The sequence below is a fragment of the Oreochromis niloticus genome, linkage group LG14 (assembly GCF_001858045.2).
Source record: "Oreochromis niloticus isolate F11D_XX linkage group LG14, O_niloticus_UMD_NMBU, whole genome shotgun sequence".
Lineage (NCBI taxonomy): Eukaryota > Metazoa > Chordata > Actinopteri > Cichliformes > Cichlidae > Oreochromis > Oreochromis niloticus.
In genome coordinates, this window is record NC_031979.2 from 20,021,584 (window position 1) to 20,048,297 (window position 26,714).

Below are 26,714 nucleotides of genomic sequence, written 5' to 3' on the forward strand. Positions count from 1 at the left end.
ATATAATATTACAGCCTGTCATGAGCACACTGCCACACTACTAATGCAATAGTTTGACTTTCATTTGTTGGCAAATGTGCAGTTCTGGGCAAGAGCTCGGGTTAGGCATTCATTTGCAATTTTCATCTTGTTCCAGGAAGCGCAAGGGACACATTTCTTTTATCTCTTTTGCAGACTTTTTAACATTTTTCAATGCAGCTACTCTGTCACAACATTTCGGAGTCAGAGGTCAAGGTGTCAGTCAGACAAGTGTTGACTTGAGCAGATTACACACTGGCCCGGTGAGAGCGTTGGAAATGCACATTACCCTTGAAGACAAAACAGTGCTGCTAATCCTTTGGCCTAACTTTTTTTTTTCACTATATTTTTTAATTTTGGAAACAAATATTTCAAATCGAACGCAGCTTCCAGCACTAAGATCTGGAGTGATCATTTCCCTAAACTCAGCCATAAAACGCTTAAATCCCACTTCACTGCTCTCTTCCAAGCATTAGCTTTGTTGATTTATGGTGCAGGCCAAGTGGTGGAGCAATACAACACATGCTGCATATCATAATCAAAAGGTTTAGCTTTCCCAGAATACACTAACACGGAATTATTGCTCAAAACTGCAAAAAAGAAGGGCGCTGACACCAGTGTAACGACTGAACGATCAGTTTGTTCAAAGCATTATAGAAAATACATTTAAAGAAATTTATGAAAATCCACTGGCCAAGAAAAGAGATAATGCTGCAACACTCCCGCTAATGCATGCCAGCTGTAATCTCTGAGTTCACAGCTACAAGTGCTATTTAAGACTTTAGGACTTGTCGTTCACATCACATTTTATTGATTATTCTGCAGTAACAATGAGGCAAAAACAATGTAAGCACAGACGAGAACATTTTCCTGCAAGCTGGATTCCAATAAAATCAGTGCGTTTCATAAAACAAAACAAAAAAACAAATGACGTGCCATTACGTTTGTCCTGCCTGGCTAAAATCACAGGCCACAGTTTGACACGTATCAATCAATCCAGACTCACCGAAAGAAAAAAGGAAGCCACGGTTCATTGACTTTTCAGGGAAGATTTTTTTTTTTCCACACTTTGAACATGAGCAGGAAATTACTCTCACATGGATGCCGTGTTTGCCACGTTCTGTCAGAAAATCTTTCTGTTGTATTGACAACAACATCTCTTTTGGAGGAACTTCTCGTAATCTTGCTGGAACGCATCGCCAGTTTCAGAGATGCGTGTATCTGCATAATAAACATGAACCAACCACAAGAATATTACTGAACAAGCAAAAGTCATAGCAAAATAAACCCTACAGGATTTCCCCATTAATTGAAACCATCTGTTGCAACCTCCTGCAAAAAAAGATGAACCCTCTGACAACATCTCTATGTCTAATGCACTGGTGACATGTTTTGCACTCTCAAAATAAAGCACAGCGCACATGCTCGAGGACTGACTCTCAGCATTTGTTTAAGAGACACTGTCACATTATCAGAAGTTGATGCAACATTGTACAATTGTGATATCTTCATTTGCATGATTGTGAGTTCATTTTTTTTCTCAAATCTGAGGGAGCCGGGATACAAAATCTTCCTTTTTTTTTGTTAAAGAAAATAAAATAAAATACAGCTCTGTTCCTATACATCTCAATTTCATTCATGGAAACAGTGTTTTATAATAAAATTCAGATGTGCAGTCTGGCGCCAAGCTTTTGAACAGCCTACTACATGTGACCTAATACTGCAAACATTTGGCCGAGTGAAAGGTAACATGGTGTCTCATAAAATGTTGATAAATGTCGATGGTACTTACAATGAGGAAATGGGAATGAGGCATTAGCTGTGTCATCAGCTTACCTCCGCTATAAGCGGCCTCAAAAATCCCAGGCGTAGTTTACATGTATTTAACTTCAGTATTAGTGCAACTGCTTGCACCAGCTTTACACCAGCATCTACAGACGTAAAGATTCATATCAATTTTATGGGGACGTTGTTCAATGAAAGAAGCACATCTGCATTTTTCTGCTGCCAAAATCCAGCTTTACTCTGTACTGACTCCGAGACGCAAGTTGGATTTGTCATTAGGTGCTAATCACTCTATGACCTACCTGTTATTGTCATTCAAGGCCACATGTGGTACTAAGCTGAGGTAATCTCGAGAGATTCTGATGCACTGCTGCTACACATGGAATTCATATAAGGTCGCTCTTTTTGAGCTGGAATATTACGTCAACATTAACCTTATTTTCAGTATGCATTTTTATGCAATCTGCTCCTTTTAAAAAGGGCTCATGAACAAAAATCACTGTGAGGATTCATATCTCTATTTTAGATCTGAATATGAGTCGTCAATAGAATTAAGCATTAAACTCTTAATTCAAGCTTTACACTGCAGTTGTGGTAGTTTCCCCTAATATTGCACTTACATGTCTCTACTGCTGACTGTTTACATCTTCATTTGAATACTTGTTAACATGTGTCAGCAAGGGTACTAAATAAAAACTGTGTAGGATGATGATTTAGAACCGCTGCCTTTAAGGAAAAGTGACTGCATGAGGGTGTCAACAAACTGCTGGAAACATTTCTCAGAGATTTCGGTCCATATTGATACGATGATGTCACACAGTTGCTGCAGATTTGCCAGCTGTGCCTCCAAGATGTGAATCTCCCATTAAAATTACTGGAAGATGGGTAGCCCATGGTCAGAAAGGGATGGACGTGGTCAGCAACAATACTCAGGTAGGCTGTGGTGTTTAATAATGTGCAAAGAAAACACCATTTCACCAGCAGCAGCATGAAATGTTCATTGAAGGCAGGATGGAACAATGCATTCATGTTGTTTAGTGTTGTAATGAAGGCTCAGAAGGGTCACAGGTTTATTTAAAAGAATGATTTGCAAAATGTTTTTGGTTAGTGAAATGCAAGGTCAGAAAACAGGCAGGTCCATAAATCCTTTCCTCCATGGGATTCTGTCTCAGCAAACACTCTGAGATCTGCTTCAAGGCTTCTGCACAGAAGAGAATAGAGGTAAGTAAAACTCAAAGGGAAAACAAACAAGCAAGAGGAGTCTGTCTACTAGCAGTGGTAGCTCAACAATCAGGCATCAACTAAAGGTCTTTAACCTTCAGGCCGATGAGATGATTGTGGACAGGTGAGCTTGTTACCTGCAGGTGTGCAGAATCAAAGGGCAGGAATGCAGGAGAAGAAGCCACCTCTGAAACACAAAGGTGTGGTTAACTTGCTCATGCACTCAGACAGCAGAACAGAGAGAGAGAATAACACAGAGGATAGACAGAGAGGGGCGAGTCAGCACAGGAGGACTGGGAAACCATGACATTTAAATGGACCTTAAAACTTTAACGTCACAGTAAAGACCATACTTTAATCGCCTTTCTTCCTTATTCTGATGCTCAGTTTGAACTGCTGCAGGTCATATTGACCATGTCTACATGCCTAAATACATCGAGTTGCTGCCACGTGTCTGGTTGATTAGATATTTGCATTAATTAGCATTTAAAAATGGTCACGACGACTGTGCTAGTATAAAAGTAAAACGCCTGGTTCCTGCTTTTTTATTTCAAACTTTATTCATGTAACATAATTTGATAATAGTAGTATAGACTGATGATGATTATGATATACCCTGACATAGAATACAGGAAGTTTCAGTCTCAGTATCATGAGTAAATTATATTGGCATCACATTTGAAACTAATGCTTTAGTTCCTTTGCTCACTGACTGCATTCACAGCCATGATGTTCTGCAGAACGTCATCTTCTGAAAGGGCTTTAAGAGCTTACTCATCATGATGAATAGAAACCTTTTTAAGGTCACTTCTTAATACTGAAGAAGCTGGAAAATCTCAAAATTTTGGCATCTTACATTCTTTCACAGTCCCCGGGGTTAACTATGAACCATCTGGTCTTGTCTACAATCACATGCAGGAGAATGCACTGTAACAACCTCTGCTCATGTAATCCCCTATAATTCCCCACATAACTATGCATGAAAGTACTTTAAAGAGGCATCACTGATGCTTCTGATGCTACCTAATGTGCATGAAGCAGTAGGTTTTATGCTTGCAAAAACATGCAAAACTGGCTCTTGGACCCAGTTTTGTATCCTTGACTACAGAACATCCAACTTGGGAGATATCTAAGCAAAACAGCAACAGAAATATTGGTTTGATTTTCTTGTTTGTTTGTTTTTTCTCAGCAGTCCAATCTGTGGCATTCTTCTGGGAGGCTCTTCCTCTTTTAGCCAAAGCTACATAAATACGGGCACTTGTCAGCAAACAGTGTAACCCTCTATCCTTATCTTAATCTCCCACTCCACAATCACCAATCACAATCCACTAGCATCAGCGTGCACTTCTAAAGAGATTGAAGCTGAAAGGTGATGAACTAAATAGCCAACTACACAATAACCTTTTTCCAGTATTTACAGCACTGTGCACCTGGCTTTTATAGCAAAGGTGAATTATTTCTAAGATCAAATGTCTTTTTTAAAGAAATTAATGTGAATTGGCTGAATCAGTGATGTGCAACGAATAATAACTTTATTTTTTTATTACAGATAATAATATAAATCTGTTCACGTCTTTTGCAAAAATAAATAAATAAATAACTATAATGCTGTTTCTAATAATAAAGCAATCAATGAACTCATTTTATTAAAGAAAATCTCTTTCCTCTCTCCTCTTATTGAAAACTAAACATGATGGCTATTTTGAAAATAGCTATCTAGACAGCCATATTTTCTAAACACCCTTCTAGGATTACACTAAATCTTACCTTTTGTGTATTTTCTTTTGTTCAGAGTGTTCTTCCACAAGCCAAAAGTTCTGCTTTCGTCAATGTTGCTTGTTTGCATCCAAAAGGACTTCAGATCGGCATGTTTTTTTCTGCTTTGGCAGCCTGATGCAAAAGCATGGAGGTCAAGACAAGTTCCTCAGTTCCAGCTTCAACTTCTGACTATAATCAAATGCAGCAGCACATCTATGCGGTGCAGGAGATAGCATGGATCTTCATCCATCCATTTTCTTAAACACTTATCCAATTCAGGGTCTCCGGGAAGGTCCTGGAGTCTGTCCCAGTAAAGGTGAGAGGTAGGGTACACCCTGGTCAGCAGTCCATCACAGACAACTGCTCATTCTCATATTCACACCTAAAGCCAAATTATTAATCACCTAACCAGCATGTTTGGAGTGTGGGAAGAAGGAGAGCTGCTGAGAAACAGGGATAAGATGCAAGTTCAAGCAGAAAGGACCCTGTAGGCCCTGCGCTGTCAGGGGGCTGGGTCTACCACCCAGCATTTTCAGTTATGTTATATTTTTGATTTCTTATGTTATATTGAAAAAATGTGAAGTTCTGGTATTATTAGTTAAGGTCTAGTTGAGTTTTAGTTTAGTCAATATGACCATCAATGCCCCCCTGGTTTATGTCATGTTTCCTGTTCAGTCTGCGTGTCCATGTTGTCGAGCTTGCGTGTCATGTCTATCGGATTTTGATCAAATCCGATTTTTTTGTCTGCTTGTTCACACTACACATAAAATGCGACATCAAACGCGCTCTAGTGTGAACGCTCAAAGTGGCCCACATGCGCAAAAGAAGATGTCACACACAACTCGCTCTGTTTAGACCCAGAGCAAACAATATTGTTTGACTGATTGCCCTTAATATAAAGACTTCGGACTTAATGCTTCCAAATTTTTGCTTTAAGTTATTTTGTTATTTACATAATAATGAAAATAACCTAATAATGATCCTTTTTGCTGTTTTAGAGGAGCGGTGTTTCAAAGGATAGTTGCAGATTTCTGTCAGAATCTGCAGAAAATACAGAAAAAATAAAATGTTCACATTTCTCCAACGTGGTCTTCCTAACAGTTTCACCGGATAAAACAAGGACTCATGCATGCGGTCTTTATCACCCTCCACATCTTCTCTGAGCCCTTGGTACTTCTCCAGCATCTCGTGTTCCTTCTTCCTGATGTTGCTGTCATTCATTATAGCTACATCTGTCAGTACGGCTGTTTTCCTATGCTTGTCCACCACTACTATGTCCGGTTGGTTAGCCATCACCATTTGTTAATCTGTATCTGGAAGTCCCACGTGATCTTACCTCGGGACCTCGGGACTTCCAAGGGAAGCTAGGCACAGATGTTTCTGTATACTATGCTGGCTACTTGGTTATGGTGTTCCATGTATACCCTGCCTGCTAGCACATTGCACCCTGCTCTTATATGCTGTATTGTCTCAGGGGCATCTTTACACAGCCTGCACCTGGGGTCTTGCCTTGGGTGGCAGACCCTCTGTGGATTTCGGTTTTTGGGGGTTTTTTTAAGACTACAGTTAAAAAAACAAAACAAAACACTGGTCAGTCTGGGTAATGAGCTATGAGAATGTTTTCTGCAATTTTACACATTCATTTCTCACAATTTAAGTCCAAAGAGTCATACTGACAGATTCTTTGTCACAGCAGCCTTTTCTTTATCATGTAGAAAAACTGTTAAATATGTAACTTTACACTGACAGAAAGCTGAGTTTCATTGTTCCGGCCGGTGTGCTGTATGCGGACTGTGATATAAAAGCAGTTTAACACCCCTGCACTACACTATGCAGTATGCTTGGACCCAGTTTCCCATCACCACTGGGACCACTTCGGACTTTACCTTCCACATCTGCTCCAGGTGTTCCTTCAGCCCCTGGTATTCCTCTTTGTTGTGGTCTGCTTAGATCACAACATTGTTATCACACAGCAACAGTGTGCCGACAGTTTTGGAAACTACTGGTTGGGGGTTTGAGTCCCAAGGCATGAATCGTGTAAAGGTCATCAGGTTAGACCCACATGCTACCCAAATCTACCTCAGAACATGAGGGAGAAGAATCTGAGTAAAGTCTTAGCGGCTTGGCCATCACCTGGCTCAACAGTGTCAGGTGTTGAGAAACCAGGAGTCCTGATTAGAAGTGGACCGTGCTGAAATATAGCAAACAAGGACCGATAATATGGAATTGATTATACATTCCTATTTTATGAAATTTTAATTAATTTAATCTTATTTAATAACAGCAGCTTTTATTCTGGGTCTTGGGGGAATCCTCATAACAGTCAAGATTAAAGAAGCAGTTGTGCAACGAAGTTTGGCTTGTATGTTACAAGTAAATTATGCTTTTAGACCAAAGTATTATCCAGTTTTTAAAAATTATTTTATATAATTAATCTGATATAGATCTGGACAACATGCAGTTGCTCTGCGAAGAGCAACAGGAACAACAATCATTATAAATTCCAAAGTATTAAAGTGCTGGAAGTGGAAGCGAATACCTGAAACAGTTTAATATCAGATGATGAGCCACCCATGTGTTTAATCAATCCTTTGCAAAGATTTCAGTTCAGATCAATACAACTTTGCTCGTGCACATGGGGATATTAGGTCATTGCGGTAATAAAAGTTAGATGCTTCAGCCACCTGTGATTCTGAAGGAGAACTATAATATGGAAAATAAATGCCTGACTGAACAGACATGACAGCAGATGTAGCTGGAGATCAGTGGATCATTTTTCTGTGAGGAAAAAAATTCCTGGATGATCGACTGTAAAAAAAATAAAATAAAATAAATAATAATAATAATAATAATAATAATAAAAATCACATGCCGCTGTATCTTGTGATATAGTCCACTTACAACAAAGCCTTTGCGTGCCTTTGTTTCAGTGAGAAACATTAAATATTCCTGAACAGATACTAGTTCACTTGTTCCAATTGCAATGGAGCAGATCACATAATGACTGATTTAATTATGGCAAACTGTCTACCTCTACCAAGAAATAAGAAAACATGTGGTCTGAAATACCAGCAGAATCTTTGATCAGAACAAAGAAGAGAAAGTATCTGGCCTAACCATTCATCCATCATATCTCAAAAGCACATTCCCTCACATACATCCAAGTCGAGTATTGGGAAGACGGCCCGTTCTTTTTGTCTGGCGTTTCATTAAAAAATCCAAATCAGTGGGGTGACCTTATGGAGTGGCCCGTGATGTATGAGAAAAGCATCACTGTAAATGTGTGGACAAGTCTTAAGACATGACATAAAAGCCAAACTATTTCCAGAGACACATCTCAAAGGTGAAAAAGACCTGCCAAAGAAGGTGGTTCTCACCTTTTTAGAAACCTAAAATTTGGCCTTGAACAGTTAACTTTTCAACCTCTTTCTTCTATAGAGAAGAAGTGCAATGCAGCAGCAGCAGAGACGGAAAGGAGTACCGGATCCAGCATTTTGAAATACCACAGTAACTACGCAGGATTCCTTTATTTCCCAGGACCCTTCTCTGTCCTCTCTCAAAGGCTGATAGTCATACCATTTAAGATAGAACACATCATGCAATCCAGAGACTGTGCCCTTGGATTCAAGTGTCGAACACAAAGGTTAAAACTCAGACATAACACACGATAATTGCGCTGGTATAAGATCTAGTATGATTCATATTTTTTTTCCTTTAGAAATAAATCAGCTAGACTGAGAAACACACACACACACACACACACACACACAAAAACAATTTGGCACAGTTAATCAGGGTTTGACAACTCAACCAACTGTTCTCAATTTGCACTTCTTTTGTATAATTTTCGGTTTCAACACTGTGCTTTGGTGTCAGAGCTCTCATTTGGGTCACCTGCTCTCCCTCCATAAATTACGGCTCTTTTCCTTCAGTTATTAGGCTGTGTAAATAGAGTCATCAGTCTTTTAGAAAGTTGCGCTGCAATTCATAACCGGCGGAAATCCATGTCCTGACCTCAGTCAAGACACAAACAGTGAGGAGACAGACGGGGAAAACGAATTTCACTGTCCCTTTTCTCCTTCATGTGTGAATCATGCCTGACTGTTTCCATTTGTGTATTTGTATTTCATCCTTTTTTTCAGAGCCCAGGATGTAGCTGCTAGCGAGGTAACGTCATGGGTTTTCGGTGTCATGGAGTACACTTCTTACCGGGGTATATCCCATTGGTAACTTGTGCAGAGAAGCTAACTTAGTCCAGAGCAGGTTGTGTTCGAGCAAATATTACTCTTGGAAAAAAGCATCACCACTCCTAGCAGATCCAGCGGGCCTCAGTGTCCAGAGAGTAAGAGGATCTTTAGTTTCTAGTCAACACCACTGAGCTTCAACAAGAGACGGACAGTAAATTTTAAAAATTCTCCCCTTCCTTCGATTTCTTTCCTTTTTCCTCTGTTAAAGCATTTTTGTGTAAGTTTTTCCTTATCCGAATCCAATGTCTAAGGACAGAGGGTACGATTATATACAGGTCATAAAACTGCCTGAAGCAACGTTTTCTAATACAGGTGTGTAACAGGAAGATATGAGCTGGTTTTAATTGAAAGATAAGACTGTTCAAGCTTTAATGTGACATGAGGTGAACTCAAATACAAAAAAAGTTTTCCTTTAACTTCTACCAACATTACATTATAAGTAAAGCTCTCTGTGTGAGACAGCTTTACAGATATTCAATCGGCGAGTCACATGCGAGCAACTTAGACGTGGTGAAGGCGGCCTGCTGAAGCTCAAACCGGGCACAAGGGAGGGGAAGAAAGGTGATTTGAGTGACTTTGAATGTGGCATGGTCGTCTTTAATGTTTGCATAGAACGCAAAAGGGGCCCAAAACCAGTGCCAAGGAAGTGTACCTAATAAAGTGGCCAGTGTGAATACTTCTTCAAATATTTTTTTTTAATGGAAACAAATCCTGGGAATTGTTTTCTACAGTGCACAGTTGTTTTAAACTGAGAATTATTGTTTACATATGTAGTACAAAGTTACATGTAAGCTCAGTATTATCTTATAAACGATGATACCCACTAAAGACGAAACTGCCTGACACTGCATGAAATAACTAAAAATATCCAAATTAACTCCAACTACAATGCTAAAATACTAATTACACCATATTTATCCATTCTAATACTCCAGTTATATTAATAATAATAATATTAAAAATGCTTTTTCAGTACACTTGGACAGTATTACAGATTAACTTTTGCCAAAGTAGAATTTTTAAGGATTGTAACTTTTCCTTTCTGTAGAGTCTGTCTGTCATATTTTCTTGGGAAACAGATGTGAACACTTCATCCACCTCTGTTACTGAACACCAGTGAGAGACAACATAAAGAATATGGAAAGGAAGGAAGTGACTTTCTGGAGGATTTTCCTTAAAAGAGCAACGCTGTGAGAGGCTGTCTTTCTGCTTTAAGCTGAGTGATGGTGATTTGCCAACCAGTAATTTACCACTCCAGAGGAGTTAAGAATGGCAACATTCATTTTCTTATCTATATTATATCCATAAAATATAAACACAGACTTATTCTTTGTTATTAATCTACTTAAGGGAGACACTAAAAATGCTTTAGTGCCGCGGTGTGATGTAGAACTGCATTCACTCACTGGAGTGCCCGCACAAGATAAGAAGCGAAGATTATAAACAAAATGTCCAAAGTATTTTCTCACATGTCCGGCAGCATTTCTTGGAAAGGTTTTACCAGCAGGCATGTCGATAATAAAGCCAAAGATAATAAGGGAAGAGAGAGGGAAATGGCAAAGACAGCCAGTCAGATGATATGGCTTGGAGGTATTCAATTTGCTAAAGATTCACTCTGAACATGATGTTCACGAGAGGATAGGGTGAGGTGGGGTTTTTTTAAAAAAATATTTCTAAACTTCTTGATAAATGGACTCCATGATTTTCTGGTGCATTAGTAAAGGATTCATATCAGCTGTTTCCACAGCTGTTCTTCTCAGAGTCGTGCTTGAGAGAAATTAATTGCATCTAAAATTGAATTCTAACTATATTGCAGCTCATTGTTGTGCTGCAGGAAAGCACCTAATCTTCCAGCACGGTGCTGTAATGATCAAAAACGATCAAAGAAAAGATAAGCCAGCTATTCGGTTTTGGTTGGAGACGCTTATTTATTATGACATGAAAAATAATACAGGATTAATAGAAGGAAAGTAGAAGTCGGTGAAGCCTGAAATTTAGTTACATTTAAATAAAGTAAGAAATTTGTTATGCTTACCCTCAGGCAGAGCGTTATATTGTCCAGGGGCTCAATTGCAAAATTACACTTATCTTCACTCAGGTGCAAGCATCATAAATGACAGACTATAAGCAGCATGGTGAAGCGCTGGTTAGCACTGTTGTATCACAGCAGGCTGAGCTCTGTCTGTGTGGAGCCTGCATGCTCTTCCTGTTGCCTGTGCAGGATTTCTCCATCTACTCCGGCTTCATCCCACAGTTTAAAGACAGGCCTGTTAAGGTAACTGCAGGGTTTAAATGGGCAACAAGTGTGATGCATTAGCCTTGTGATGAGCTGTTGACCTTTCACTGTATGACAACTGGGAAAGGTTGGGAATAAATGAATGGATGGTATATTACTGTAGGCTTAGTTATTTTCTTGACCTTCTTCTAACTCCAAAAATCAAAACCACGATTGTTATTTTAAACAGCTGGTAACATTGCCAGTTTTTGTCAGACATCTCATAACTTCTGTACAATACAACACAATATGACAGGCCTGTGATGGTTTAATGGCATTTTACATGTACATTGTCAAGCTGGATCACATAATAAAGTAAAGGCTGGGCTCTTAGGACCATTTATGACTATAACACAGAAAGCGCCACTGGAAGTTTATTTTGTGCTTTAAAAATTTTGGAAATATATTAGAAATATGCATATTCTAATAAAAATACTACAAAAAAAAATCATAGTTTATCAATTCTTAGTCAACGTTGTGATAAGACCCCATGAAATGCCTTTTACAACACGTGTAATGGATCATGGTATATGTAGAGCTGCAGTAAAACTGATGATCTCACTTCTTCCATTAATAAAATTTGCCCTTTGTGAAACTACTTCACATCCATTGAGATTAACACTGACATTATGGGAGCTGTACTGCCCTGATATGAAGCCCCACTTTTAATTTTTAATTCACATTAATATTTGTGATGAAAGGCGAGGGGGGTCCTTTTATTTAAAATAAACAACCAAATCAAACAAATCACCAGCTGAAAATTAAGTAAGAATCAACCACCTTGACAAATTTCCAGAGTAAAAGCCGAGAATTTAACTGGATATAATCATTCTTTGAATTCCCAGACATATCCATATTTTGCCTTTTGTTATTCAAAAATGTTTCATGGGGAAAACACTCCCACATGATTCATGTCTTTGAACTTAAAACAAATCCCTCCATAGTTTCTGAATTCCACTGGTGGTAAGTAGTCTTTCTCCGAAAGCCAAGTGGGCTTTAGCAATATGGTCTTTGTTAGCTATACAGTTGCTCTTTCAAATAATAAATCAATCACAACTGTTCTGAATTCCTTCATTCCAGCCCCGTCACCCTCTCTATCACCCCTGTGCAACCTGATTCTGCAGTTGTGACGCAGTCTTCCTGAAGGTCTTGCAACATGCAAAATATCAGTAAGTCCCTCGTCAACTACATATTTACATTTATTATTTAACCCTTAGATGATCCTGGGGATATTTTGTGCCATTCTGTTTTTTTATTTTCATGCTATTTTGGCTGTGCTGAATGAATATAGCTCATATTTTAATTTTAGAATTGTCTCAGTTCCTGAAATTAGCTTTAAATGGCTAAGCTACACAAAACCCCCACATTTTATCCTAATGCTGAAAAAAACCCATTGAAAAATAATTAAAAAATAATCTTTTGATCCCACATTTATCTGCACATGCATTCCTTTATGTTAAGACTATTTTGGACTCCTTGCCTTAAATTTTTAATTTTTATATTTGTCCACCAGGTGGCGCTACTTTTTTTAACCATTCAAAGCATGCACCAAAATTTCACCCTTTTTTCTGTTTTTTGCAAGGGTGCCTTGATACTGATATGGCAAATGTGTCCTGCTATTGATGTTGGATAATGGTGTGTGAGTGTGTGCACATGTGTATGAGTGTATTTGTGTGATATCGCTGCAGCAAGAACCAAAACAAAATTGGACTTTATTCTGGTTCTTGCTCGAGAAGTTCGTGCAGCTGCACTGCAGCCATGGTTAGAAGTGTGAGCAGTAGTGCAGGGGCAGTCATTTTGGTGATGGCAAGACTTTACAGCGCACACGAGGCTCTGGAAATGATCATGCACTATGTGTGTGAAGATAGCGCTTCATCCTCCAGCTGGATTCCAACTCTGACTCATCTGAAGGTGAGAGTGGAGAGGAGATGGTTAAAGCAGTGACAGGATGGATGCCTAAAATTCTAAAGATGCAATTCTCTTTTGATTTTATAGATGAGTGCAGCAGAGTTACAGACAGATTTTGTTGATCTGTCTCTGGACAGTGGTCTGGGTAGTAGCTGGTGGGTTATGACTTGGACTGTAGAGCCCCCACCTGTTCAGAAAGTGTAGTAAGTTTTGTGAAGTATGTAGTCATTATGATAAGACCCTTTTTAACACCTTTTACTATCCAAATAATTAGGTAACATATAGCTAGATACATGTGTTCAACTGCTTATTAATGCAGATATGTAATCGGGAGTTACAACCCAATGCATTTAGACATGAAGACACGATCAACATCACCTGCTGAAATTCAATCAGAGCATCAGAATGAGGAAGAAAAGTGATTTAAGTTACTTTGAAGGCGGCATGGTTGTCAGTGCCAGACAGGCTGGGCTGAGTATTTCAGACTCAAGAGATGATTTCAACCATGTCTAGCAGTTCCCTGGACTTTGTGGATACCAGAGGTCAGAGGAGAATTGCAAGCTGATAGGAAGGCAACAGTAACTCAAATATCAATACAACTGTTCAGAAAGTGTTGCATGTTTTGTGCCGTATGTCATCACCACATGCTGATTTTTTTCCTCTCTCAAACAGTTTCAGTTTGCTAGGCAGTGATTTGTGTATTTTAGATATTCCACCAAAAATGCATTTTAAAGAAAGATTTCTTTTTGTGTTATCATCACTGATGTTGCTGAAATCTATTCCAAGACAGATTTTCACATAGGTGAACCTGTTAAACTAAAGGCTATTGTATTATACTCTGTATTAAGTCCTACAGAAGAGAGGGATTCACATCCATCACGACCTCCATGGATCCCATATCTACCATATTTACCAATTTTTTTCAGAGGATGTCAACAGAAGATAGTTTTACTGCTGGATATGGTCCACAGCAGACACACAGTGAGCACTCAGTGCATGGGACCAACAGTGAACCTTGGTGCAGGTGATCATCTTGATAACGACTGCTTTCAGATTTGTTTTTTACCCCAGAGTTATGGTTTATTAGCTTTATGAATTACCAACAAATAAATGAACTACATCTGTGTTTGCCATATCCTGAGTATTCAGTATAGCTAACAACAAGCTAATTTTTATTTTGTTTTATTCTCTTTTGCCTCAAATGCCTCAGAATGTCTTTAAAATATAATCAAATGAATTGACGTTTGAATTGAATTCAGTTGCTTCAGTTTTGGTGTCTTGGTGTTGCACATGTGATGCTAAATATGATATAATTTTCACAAAGTCAGGATGTTCACACATACACCAGTTATGACCTGATCTGCACATCTGTATCACACCTACTTCATGTGGGCTGGATTATCCAATGGGCATTCTGGCCAAGAGCCCAGGGTCCACACTTGGTGGCCCATCCAAGCAGCATAAAAATTGGAAGCACTGATACAATACTCCTCCTGAGACACTCCTAATTTTTTTATGTTTTACTTGCAAGGATCCAGACTTTCTTGTAATCTTTAAAGTGGTCTTGAGCAATAGTTCTTCAGGTTTTTTGTTTGTTTTGTTTTTTGGACATTGGCTGCGTTTTCGCTCATTTTCAGTCCAGTCCTTGTACCTGACTATTTCCAAAGGAATGTTGTTGTTTTTTTCATTTGTTAAGCCTTTTAACACCTAAGGAAGTTATAATGGTCATTTTTTATTTCCCAGTGAGACACAGTCCTCTCCTTAATGATTAGAAATCATTTTGCACACATATGTCGAAATCGTTATGAAAAATCAAAGTTTGCTAGAGCCTCTCAAAGATTTGTACCCAGGGGTCTGCAATTAGCTGATCCGGGTATCCTCTGCATTCCTCAGTATGCTCTGTGCCCAGCATGTTCTGGTCCCTGCAGACACACACAGAGGGAATGTGTGGATGTGCTGCTCTGCTGCCACCTGGTGGTGAGGCTCGGTACCAGCAACTGCTCCGCGGAGCATTACCACAGTTGAAGATGGCGACTGGAGTCCTTCAGAGAGTCAGCGGTGGTTTGGGTCGGGCTAAAAGCGGGGCCCTCTCGGCCGGACAGCTCGCGGTGTGGGGCAGGTGGGCCAGTCTTCATCGTGAATGTTCAGCAGTCATCTCTGTAGCGTCCTGTGTTGGCTGTGTAGTGTTTTCAGTGGGTATCTATTGGTGGCTACGAGTAGCCCGGTAAAGCTAGCCCGGTGACTGCTAGCCAACCCACTGTGGCCTTTCAGCTTGAACTTAACCAGGAGCTTCAGCTTATGTGCGTTTATTTAATACGCGATATTTAAGACTAATGCTTCTGTCAGTGTTGGGAAACTCAAAAGAGCAGTAGTTTCTGTCAACGTTTGACAGTGAGCATCTAAAACGCTCAAGGTCAATTTGACAGTTTATATTGCTACCTTGTAAAAATTGTATGACTTACAGATAGCATGCAGGTGCACCGATCACCGTGTGCATCAGAGGGTCTGACATTTTCAACTGAACAACCGCACCAAAGCCCCTAAAAACAGATATTACGTGGCTGTGCATGTACATATAGACTGGGAAGTCAGTCATTCCGAATTCGTTACAGTATCCATGTGTTTCTATTTCATGGTGGCGTGTGTTTGCAGGGGGGTTGCAACTTCCAGCTGCAGAAACAGAGAGGACAGCTGGTTCAAGTCACTGTTTGTGAGGAAAGTTGATCCCAGAAAAGATGCACACTCCAACCTACTGACCAAAAATGAGGAGAGTAACCTCTATAAAATTCAGTGTGAGTTGCCTTAAGGATCCCCACATTACATTAACAACAATTTTAACTTTAGTAATGAGACTTTTTTCATTTAAACTTTTGTTTCAGTCCATAATGTCAAGCCAGAGTGCCTGGATGCATACAACAAACTCTGGTGAGTGTTTTGTCATTTGATGTTGTGAACCTTTAGTGCAGAGGAAGCTCTACCATAGTGGGAGGGGGATCAAGAACTGGACACTTCGTGTAAAAATAATCCAGTCTATTCCTGTAAGGTGATGTATGGGCTGGTATGACTTCTGTCCTCCACAAACCAGACGTGCTCATACCTAAGATGACTGGAACCCATGGACTTTAAGCACAACACATGCACTTTCAAATTAAATGTCATGTGGACCGCTGGTTGTACTGCATTTAATTATTTGGCTTCTCGTTCACCACAGTGAGGATGTGTTGCCCTCCATCCATGCTGATAAGTACTACCCCTGTGAGCTGGTGGGAACCTGGAACACCTGGTATGGAGAACAAGACCAGGCTGGTAGGATTACTAATATCAACACACACAGACATCTGCAGTATAACAGCCCTGCGATCCGCACAGTTTGCAATCAGCATGCGTGTTACACCGCATATTCACGTGCAAGTACAGCATCGATCATTAGCTGTCTCACAAGCTAATGATCAGGAGGTGTTTATTTTTTTGTTGCAGTGTTTACACCACAGTAATTTTCTTCCCAGTATTTATTTACACCAACCACAAATGGATGTAGTTATGTCAGACGTTAAAAGCCGGACATCTGGATATCTTTACTCTGCTACGTGATGATCCTTCTGTTTGTACTTGACGTGATGTTTTAATTGTGACAAATTGTCTCCCCAGTGCATCTGTGGCGTTACAGAGGTGGATACCCAGCTCTTACTGAGGTGATGAACAAGCTCAGGCAGAACAAGGTACTGCTGCACGGCCCTTTACGCTACCCGTGGGATTATAAATCTGAGTAAGCTCATTGATTAGTGTCTGTCCATTGCCAGGAATTCACAGCCTACAGGAAGGAGCGAGGTAAGATGCTGTTGTCCCGCCGGAATCAGCTCCTCCTGGAGTTCAGCTTCTGGAACGAGCCAGTACCCCGAACGGGACCAAACGTATACGAGCTCAGGTCCTACCAGCTCAGGGTGAGTGGTTGAGCTGCAGCCTGTATCGTTGTCAGGGCTGTGCTCCTTGTGTTAAAGTCTGATTTCCAGAATGTGTTCTACAGCTCCAAAACAGGTCGCATAAATACAACTGAAAACAGAAACACTGAAGCAGATAACTGTATTCTATGAGGATTTCTTACACCAAGTTAAAGAAAAAGATGCCTTAAAAGCTAAACGCACTGTCAGTGTATGAAATCAGCAAGTTGCTAGTTTAAAAATGTCTCATTCTGGTGGTTTTCTTTACTCATTTTCTGCATTTATTACACTTTAAGACTTTGCCTGTCTGTCAGTTTGTATTCAAGTGATTGTTCCCTAGTTTACACTTAAGGAAATTGTGCAGCAGTTCACAACATTATCAGAGCTTCCCTAAACCTACATGGTTATATTTATTATAAAAAAAGGTGACAGGGCTAGTATTCACTCTTCATGATCACACCTTTTGTCCATGGACAGACTTTAAAGACTGTCTGGTACAAACGCAATCGGTTATCTGCTGCCACATCTCACTGCAGCAGCTCAGGCTTGGCTGTTAAACTATCCATCCTTTTCATACCTCATGTTTCCCATTTAAAACTGATGATCTCCACCCTGACATCCTTCTGTGGACTTAAATTACTTCCTTCCCCTCAAGCTGTTAGCACGACACTCCGGATCATCCCGAGTGTTGTGCTAACCATCACGGGATGATCACTAACGTGCAGAAACGCTTAATCGAAACCACGCCATCCACCGCAGATGAAGTCATGCTTTTATAATTTAAAAAATCGAACTGTCTCTAGACCAGCACCCCTCTGTGACATGTGATGAATGCTCGCTATTATCCCCTCATCATGGCCTGAGATTGCATCTTTGAAACCGCAGGGCGTTTGTTGTCTTATGCACCAGAGAATGATTGAAGACGCTCTCTCGGGTGCAGTTGTTCGCATTGACAAAATACCTGTGTTACCTCTTTGCCATTTTTTTTTCTTTTTTACGTTAATATATTTGCTTTGGAAAGAAGTTCGAAAGCTCTCAGTTACATATATATGTTTAATTCTAATAAAGAATATTGTGTTTTCTCTCCCGCAGCCAGGAACCATGATCGAGTGGGGTAATTACTGGTAAGGCAGCCTGAATTCACTTGATTCACTGAACTGTACTTAAAGAACAGTTGCACTACATGAAAGCTCCCTCATCACACTGTCATTAATAAGAACTATTCCACAGAGAGGCCCCCACATGCTGTCATTCCCTCAAGCCAAGAATCAAATGCTAGTGTAACAGTGTGTACACTACAAACGTGTATATAGTAGTTGAGTAATGTGAGCCTGGAAAGAGCCACTGCGTGGACTCACAGAGCCAGCGGATCAGCATTTGTCAGTAGGTGCAGCAGCGAAGATTATGATGGATTAAACTGAGGATGTGAGCTTTCTGCACAAGCCTTTGCTTTCCAGATAAATATCTTCTGTCTGACCATATAGTTTTATTTCTTTTTGTTATTAGTGGTTGGGATTACATATTCAGAAGAAAAATTACATATTCAGAAGAAAAGTATCCTGCCAACTTAGCCTGTGTGCAGTTTTATATGTAAATATTATTCAAGGTATTATTTGAGTTTTAAGTTAGACGTAGGATTTTCTGCTTTGAAGCTTTATGCTTCGCCCTTTCCTAGAAAAGCACAGATGATTGATTGATCTCCCCCTGTTCCCTGTGCTTTTCAGTAATCATAGCTAGGAAATCAGCCTTAATGCAAAAAAAACCCCACACTGTGACAGCTTTTTTTTTTTTATTCTGAATGTTTGTATTCATTCCCACTTTAACCAGCTTTTATTTGAATAAACCTCCAAAGTCCTGCAGATAATGCCAGTAAAGCTATTTAATATAATTTGTGCGGTTAAAGGTTTAAACTTCTGCTTCGTATTTCACCAGTTTGATGAAACTCGAGCTTCATAGTTTTCTATCCAGACAGTGATTATGGTTTGAATATGTTTATGTTTGCTTTGGGAGGAAAATGTAATAGATTCAAAACATTCTCCTCACTCGTTTCACGAAGACTTGGCCAGTTTTTAGATTCATAAACATGCGTACAGTAAGTCATGATGATGTCACGTCTCACGGTTGGATGTGATGTTGCAAGTTATAATCGCAGCTAAAGGAGCAGGTTGTCATCCTGCTTTAGCTGAGAAAATCCAGTCGTGTGAATTAATCAGGAGGTATTCAGAGATGATGTTGAAATCCTTTGAATGCTGGTTAAATATTTCATGTGTGTGTTTGTGGTGGTCTGGTGTTAAGCCAGATGAAGCCTTTGTGTTTTTTTGGCCTGTGCTGTGACCAAAGGTGCTTTTGTCTGCAGGGCCAGAGCCGTTCGATACCGCCAGCAGAACAGAGAAGCTGTGGGAGGGTTTTTCTCACAGATCGGAAACCTCTATATGGTCCATCACCTCTGGGGTACGTTCAAACACTTCCACGCTGACTTTAGATAATTACGCTAATGTCGAAATCATTAGTTGCGCCGCAGAAAATCAACAACAGTTAACAGTAATTTATCTCAGATATACATACCAGAGATGTCATGTTCCAGATTTTCTGCTTTTCTTTGTTATTGTAGAGTTAATATATTTTGATTTTTGGGCTGTTTGGTCAAAACAATGTGAGGTTGTCTCCTGAGGCGTGTAATTGATAGATAAATGTGTGCAGTGTTAACTGAGGTAATTATCCTCCCAATTTGCTGAACACCCAGCCCTCCAGAGAACTTGAATCACAAGCAAATAGTAATTCCTGTGAAATCTGCTTTGAAGTCTGCTTGAAGGGAGTGTGCAAACTGGGTTCGTTGTGATGTGGAGTCAGAGCCTCGCGCTCTTCTCTCACATAATTTACGTCACTCAGACCAAGGCAGACCAAAACTAAAACAAATCTATTAAAACGGTCTCACTGTTCTCAAGAATAAGCATACAGCTGTGAGGGAGACACGGCCCTCGGTACACTAGGGATGGGCGATTTGCTTGATAGTCCTGTTGCCCATCCCAAGGCATTGCTGCTGGGCGGCAACACTGTCCACCATCCATAACTTGCAGTGCTTAGCCCAAACATGCACAAAAAAATGTGCATGGGTGAAAGAGAAACAGGTAGCCTACACCAGGAGTTGTTTTCACTTCCATCATGAAGAAATGTTTGCCTGTTAACATACAACATTTACTGATTGGGTCAAAAGAAGAAACTTTTCCCCATCTGACATTTTTGTTGGTGAAAAACCCAGCTGTGTGTGGAGGACATGGAGAGTGTGCTATATAAATAAAGTTGAACTGAATTGAGCTACAGTTCTACATAATCTAGTTTGGGTTTTTCCCTGTGTAAAATATCTGACCTGTCTCTCCTGCTTTCTTCACTCTGCCTCAGCACACAGAGACAAGACAACATTATGTCTGTAAATGCAGTCTCCTGTTTTCTCCCATTCGATAAAAATTATGATGGAACAGCAAACCCAGTCCGCACACATACATATTAACTTAAACATGCACAGAACTTAAATATGAACACAAACTGTGTGCAGGCTCAGACATGTCTGTGTTGCAAGTATGAGTTATATGTGGAGGAGTGACATGAAACCGGGCAGATTGAACCTTGTTATTAATCAGAGAATAATGCCTCGGCAGGGAAATTAGTTTGAGATCACCTTAAAATTGACCACCAGCTATCCCTGACATCATCAGCACAACTCCACAGCCTAACAGGGAAATTATGGTTCAGAGGTGGCAGCATATTGTCAGCTTCAGACTCTCCCTCTACCTGCAAGACTTTCTGTTAACAGATAGGGGGATCAACCAAAATATGTGGTATGACTGGTCTGTCTACTCTTGCTTGTGCTGTTGTTGGTCTGTCAGTCAGCCATCAAGGAGAGCAAACTTCTAACAAAGAGCTGAAGTGAAACTGAGTTTTCAAAGCATTGAAAGTTTCCGCTGCAGCCACAGTCTGTGCTTCTCATGCTGTATTTTGTCTTCGATTGGGTTTTCTCCCATTCCTGGGAGAAGCATAAATGTGGTTGAGATTTTGGAGGACTGCACAGGAGCACGTTTACAGTGGCTGAAACTGCCTCTCTGCCTCAGCAAACCCGCACGATCGCTGTTCCATAAATTAAGCAAAATTTAGCAACTAGCAGGTAAAAAAAAGTGGAGCCATCAGGAGCTTGAGAGTTGGTGGAGTTGGTGGAGCTCAAACATGAGAAAACATTTATTAGCTTGTCTTTACAGCACGCGTCCTAAAAATGGCTCCTGTGATTAATCTGATCATTACAAAGTTACCAGATTAGAAAAAAAGTCTTAACTTTAAATCATGTACTTATACTGCAGCATTATAATGCAGTGATTTGTTAATTACAGCTTACAAAGACCTTCAGTCCCGAGAAGACACGAGGAACGCTGTGTGGCAGCAGGAAGGCTGGCACGAGGTGGTGTATTACACAGGTGAGCACAAGAAGTCTTTTTGTAAACTCAAAGCTGTGCGACTGAAAACTTCTCAAAGTTTTTTGTTGAGTTTGTTGCTTTCTGAGCCTCAAAAAATGATTTTAAACTCATCTTTCCCCAGTCCCACTCATTCAGTACATGGATTCAAGGATCATGATTCCCACAAAGGCTTCTCCGCTGCAGTAAAATGAAAAGCCAGCTGGAAGCTGACATCGAGCGCCACCTCCTTTGAATGTTACATCGGCATCGTGGGTTCAATCTTTGTCAGTGCTGCCAAACAACGTCCATTCTCTTTTTGTTCATGTCTTTGTTTTATTACTTCAGGATGTCGCTTGGATCGAGTCGGGTTTCTGAAATTTATCTGCAGTTAAAATAGTTACTGAAAGGCTCCACGCCACGTTTAAGACGCGCAATATTTTCTGTGTGAGTTCAGGATTGGAAGGAAGAGTGTTAAAATGTGTAGATGTGTTTATGTCTGAAATGTGGTGCCACATCAAAACTGGTCCATGGAGAGATTTCATTTCCAAGGTTAGAGCCAACCAAAGTTACTTGAAAGGAAAAATCAAAAGGAGCAGCTGTATGGCGTTAAAGTGTGGGAACGGTTAGATTAAAAATAGTACTGCTGAAGCTCACTGCAGGAGCTGTTTATTTATTTAATGTAACTTTAAAGTACATCATGTTTTTAGTGTGCTGAGAAACTTTGATGTAAAAGCCATGCCATTTCAGACTGAAGAGAGAACCCTTGTATGAATAGAAACTATATTTCTTTCAAAATCATAAGTGTGTAAAATGCAGATACCATAATTTTATATTTGATGTGTATTATGAATCATTGTTTTACTCCTTTTGCTTTTTGTGGATGTCCCTACATTTCCTTTAATGGTAACATTAATGTTTAGTGGTGCTGTGTTTGTAACTATGGCTTACACAGTTTTTCTTTCTCTCAGGACGGCATGCCTGGTTTTAAAGTCCATTTTTATCCAGCATATCTTAATGAGGCACAAAAATCAGTTATTATCAAGTTAAAACAGGTGTTCTGCATATCAGTGACTGAGTGAATTTGGTACGCAGGCGATCGCATTCACGCTGCTTCATACTGTAACGGTTTTTATTGTTAAAGGAAGCATGTTGATCTGGTGTTTCTGTTCAGAGGGAACAATGTAGAGACAAGGACAAGAACACAGATTAAAGTCATTCAAACAGCAAAGTGGACACTCATCTTTTAATGCTGTGTTTTTCTGACTTGAGTCACTACACTGTCACTGACAGATCTGCTTACAGCTCTTACAGAACAGAAACCCGATTAAAAATACTTTCACTTCTCATTGCACGTGCCATAATACATAGGAGTCGTTTTAGTCCACCTAAAAGCTTTCATGTAAACAGTGCAAAAACACTAAAATAATCTTTTTAAGATTTTCTTCCACGTAGTGTTTTAGTACCTTCTAGTATAAAAAAGGGCAACATAGCTATTAAAGTTACAATTGCTCCCACTAGTATAAACATTTGATTTAATATAAAAATCTATCGAGGTCTAAGGAAAAATGTCCACTTGGTAAAAATCTACCAGTGGCACACCCTTAGGTGCAAGTATAATGTGTTAAAAATCATAAACTAATCTTTCAGCACCTTTAAATCTTCTCCAGTTCTTTCAGTAGCTCCCCAAAACTTGTCACATACCACGAACACCTCTCCTTGACCTGTGGCCTGATGACATTCCCGCCAAATCCAATGAAAGCACTCTGAGGACAAAATAAAAGGGTGAAATACTGTAATCACACTGTAATTGCTTTTTACACCAGCAAACGGCGACACTTACAGCTGGAGGGCAGGCCTCAAGATCAGTGGCACCGTCTCCGATCATCACCACAGTCTCATAGCCGTACTGTTCCTTCAGCATGCTGATGACCTTCCCCTTTCCTCCGCTCTCAGCTGTGGGCTGACTCTCATCAAAACCAGCGTACTCTCCTGGAAGATGATATTTTTATTGAATTTAATTTAACTAGTCAAAAGACCTGACTCAGATTAAACATAAGGGTCTCCTCTGTGTATTCAATGATCCACTCAAAGGGTTTAGCCTGGACTTCCACTCATGTGAGAACAGAAGAACATCACAAACAGCCTGCCGCTGGCTCTTACCGTTGAAGTAGAATTTGAGCCGGTTGGCGTAAACGTGATTCAGAGGGATGTTTAGCTGAGTGGCCACATGTTCAACAATGCAGCGGAAGCCACCTGAAATGAGGAACACCTTTATGTTGAGCTCATGCAGACGGTCCACGAGCTCCCTGGACAAAGATAAATGGAAAAACATCAACACTCAAAATAGAAGAAAATGTTGTTTTTTAACATTCACATGCAATGAGAGTTATTCTGCTGCCCTGTGCCGTGTGAAGTTTCCTAAAATTTAATTACAAAAATGCAATAATGTAGAAGAAGAAAGAACAATTTCCAGGAGACACGGCTTTGCCACTTTACTGCAAAATGAAATAACACAAGATGCACTTTATCCCAATGCTGGGAAATGTTTCCTTTGTTTTCCTTTGTTACAGCAGTTGAACACAAACAAATTACAAACTGTTGAAATAAGGAGAATGGTATGTGGCTCAGTGAAATCCAATACAATATGACCAAACACATGACTTAATAAGGTAAAAACTAATCAAAAAATAAAGTGGATACAAAGTAAAACCAGAACGTGGTAGCTTATCCAGCTCTCAGTTCACAGATTGTTGCCTGGAAAATGTGACCAAATGTGATCTCAAGCACAGGTTGAGTGTAGACCATTAGAACTGATTAACCAGTAGTGATTATTGTGGACAGACAGAAGTCCTTTCAATTCTTGTTGGATACAAGATTTCAGGGCCTGATTCACCACGTTGTTCATTTCAGCACGGGGAATTATTTTTCAGTGCAGGTAGGGTCTGCAGTCAGGCCAGAGAGATAAACTATGAGGTGAGCGGTTAATGGGTTAGGCTAGCTTCTTTGCGCTTAAAGTCAGAGTTTCCTGTGTCAGGAAGGTGACTCTTTCTCTAGATCAACATAGTATCTTATGCTGAACACACTGACCAAGTGCAGAGCAGGTTATGTGTTTAAAGTTTAAAATCTTTTGGAAGCGCCACATTTTCTCTCATCCTTTGGATGTAAATGTGCATATCTTACTAATGCAACCAAAAGAGAGTGCAGTAAAGTTACAGTGGCACAAAATCTACTGCAAACTCATAGAAGTGTACATGCACTCACTTGATGAAGCAGACAAAAAATGTTTCTATGCTTGATCCCAAGTGTGGTTCACATCGCTAGAAATGCAGATATATTTTGTTCATTTTTTTTTTAAGGCAGCACTCCAGAATCAACTTGTTCACCACTATTTTATTGAATCACAACATTTCAGTCCAACTGAACTTCATCAGGTACAAACATTTTGTTTGTTTACCTGACCTGATGATGGTCAGCTGAACGGAAACGTTGCGATTCAGGAAGACAGGTCAGCAGCAGTATTTCACAGGGTCTGTGTGTGTGAGAGAGATAAATTTTGTGTTTGTATGCACACATTACAGCTAGTTTGTGATTCACACTCTCTGAAGGTTTTGCTTTCTGCATTTTCAACTGACTCCTATTTGTTTTTATTTGTTTTAGGCAATAGTTTTCAACCATGCATGCATATATTATGCATGCATGCAAGTTATTATTATAATGTGGAGGACAACATCTACCTAAAGAGGTCAGTTATTTCTACATTAATTCACCTGACACCTGGAGTCAGCTGAGGTGGATGGTCTGTTATCAGCTTATTGACTTGTTCTCTGGAACATCGGATGATGGAAAGACGCTCAGTCAGGGCCTTTTTGAAGGTCATTGAGCCGCCCATGGCTTTGCGTGTCCTGAAATGAGCAAGTAACAGATTTTTGTTTTGTTTGTTTTAAACACCCAGAACAAATCCATTAATAAGAAACATCTACAAAAAAAAATAAAATCTACCTACATTTCAGTGACTGCATCCCCCACACCACAGAATTTGGCGAGTTCATCGATGCCTTCTTCCTTGATTACTGTGCTGTCCACATCAAAGCAGACAGCTTCAGCTCTCCTGAAGAGCTCCTTTGTCTGCGACAGCGTTGTCATCATGCTGGGAAATGAAATTTAAAAAAAGATGCAGTCTGGTGACACAGATTTCACTGCTGCAGATGCACATCTGTGTGTGTGTGTGTGTGTGTGTGTGTGTGTGTGTGTGGGAGGGGGGGGGGGGGGGACTAATTGTTATCAGCAGGGTCCCGTGCTGCATTTGTTGATTCAACGTGAGGTCTGTGATTTTGGTCAGCGGCTGCCTGATTTCACTAATGCACTAAGTCTTGTATAGAAAGGATGTCTTTCATCCAGTGGAGCAGCAAACGCATCTATTCACTCAAATACCTATGTGCAATCGACGGGGATCACCTCCCAGCCGATGATGTGTGCCAAAATGCGTTACATAAAGCAGTGTGCTTAAACAAACCATAGGAGAGGCCCGGGATGGACATACTCCGCGCGTATTGCGTCACCCAGAGGGTCACTACAGAGGGGCAGCATAACCAACAACAAACGTGAAGACACTGAAACTGGGCCAAACGGCTCGTATCTGTCACTTTGATATAAAGTGACAGACATATAGTCATGAAAATAACTATCACGGCTGTACGTTGAGAATAACCGGGCTGTTATCTATCCGGTGCAGCTGTTTTGAACGCTGCTCAACTGCCGACAAATCGAGAGACAGCACCAGGCAGAAAAAAAAATATGTAAAAACATTTGAATTGTCCTGTAGTACTTACCGGCGACTGCAGCGATGTTAAGGCACGAACAGCAGCTTCAGCATAAAAGCCGACAGCTCTCGGTGGTCTCGTGGACAAGGAAGAGAAGCACTGAATGGCGGGCCAATCAGAGAGAAGCCGATCAGGGCCAGCCCACTATATCACTGGCTCGGTTCCATGACGACACCAGCAGTGAAAGAGGGAGAAAAACAACTAGCATAAATAACGAGCCCAAAGGCGAAAGGAAGCGATTGAAAAAACACACAAACGAAGTAAAACAATAACATTAAATCACGTCGGCCTCAAATGACCAC

The 26,714-nt window shown here is 40.2% G+C and overlaps 2 protein-coding genes and 1 long non-coding RNA gene across 3 annotated transcripts; 1 reads left to right on the forward strand and 2 right to left on the reverse strand.

Annotated features, from left to right (window-relative positions):
* Window positions 1–2,334: 2,334 nt before the first annotated feature.
* On the reverse strand, window positions 2,335–3,164 carry LOC112842187 (uncharacterized). Its single transcript, XR_003213897.1, has 2 exons — window positions 3,120–3,164; window positions 2,335–3,004 (listed from the first exon to the last, which is right to left on the reverse strand). It is a non-coding gene; the product is annotated as an uncharacterized LOC112842187 (long non-coding RNA).
* Window positions 3,165–13,092: 9,928 nt separating this feature from the next.
* LOC100692767 (protein NipSnap homolog 2) lies at window positions 13,093–22,820 on the forward strand. The gene is made up of 13 exons (XM_003458606.5): window positions 13,093–13,215; window positions 13,300–13,415; window positions 14,061–14,236; window positions 15,106–15,331; window positions 15,865–16,004; window positions 16,092–16,137; window positions 16,424–16,518; window positions 16,861–16,931; window positions 17,013–17,153; window positions 18,243–18,274; window positions 19,507–19,601; window positions 21,530–21,613; window positions 21,735–22,820. Exons 1-13 carry the CDS (start codon window positions 13,108–13,110, stop codon window positions 21,797–21,799), a joined length of 1,395 nt encoding a protein of 464 aa, XP_003458654.4. The 5' UTR covers window positions 13,093–13,107; the 3' UTR covers window positions 21,800–22,820.
* Window position 22,821: 1 nt separating this feature from the next.
* On the reverse strand, window positions 22,822–26,577 carry psph (phosphoserine phosphatase). Its single transcript, XM_005463714.4, has 6 exons — window positions 26,422–26,577; window positions 25,596–25,739; window positions 25,360–25,494; window positions 23,753–23,898; window positions 23,433–23,581; window positions 22,822–23,355 (listed from the first exon to the last, which is right to left on the reverse strand). Exons 2-6 carry the CDS (start codon window positions 25,736–25,738, stop codon window positions 23,245–23,247), a joined length of 684 nt encoding a protein of 227 aa, XP_005463771.2. The 5' UTR covers window position 25,739; window positions 26,422–26,577; the 3' UTR covers window positions 22,822–23,244.
* Window positions 26,578–26,714: the final 137 nt, after the last annotated feature.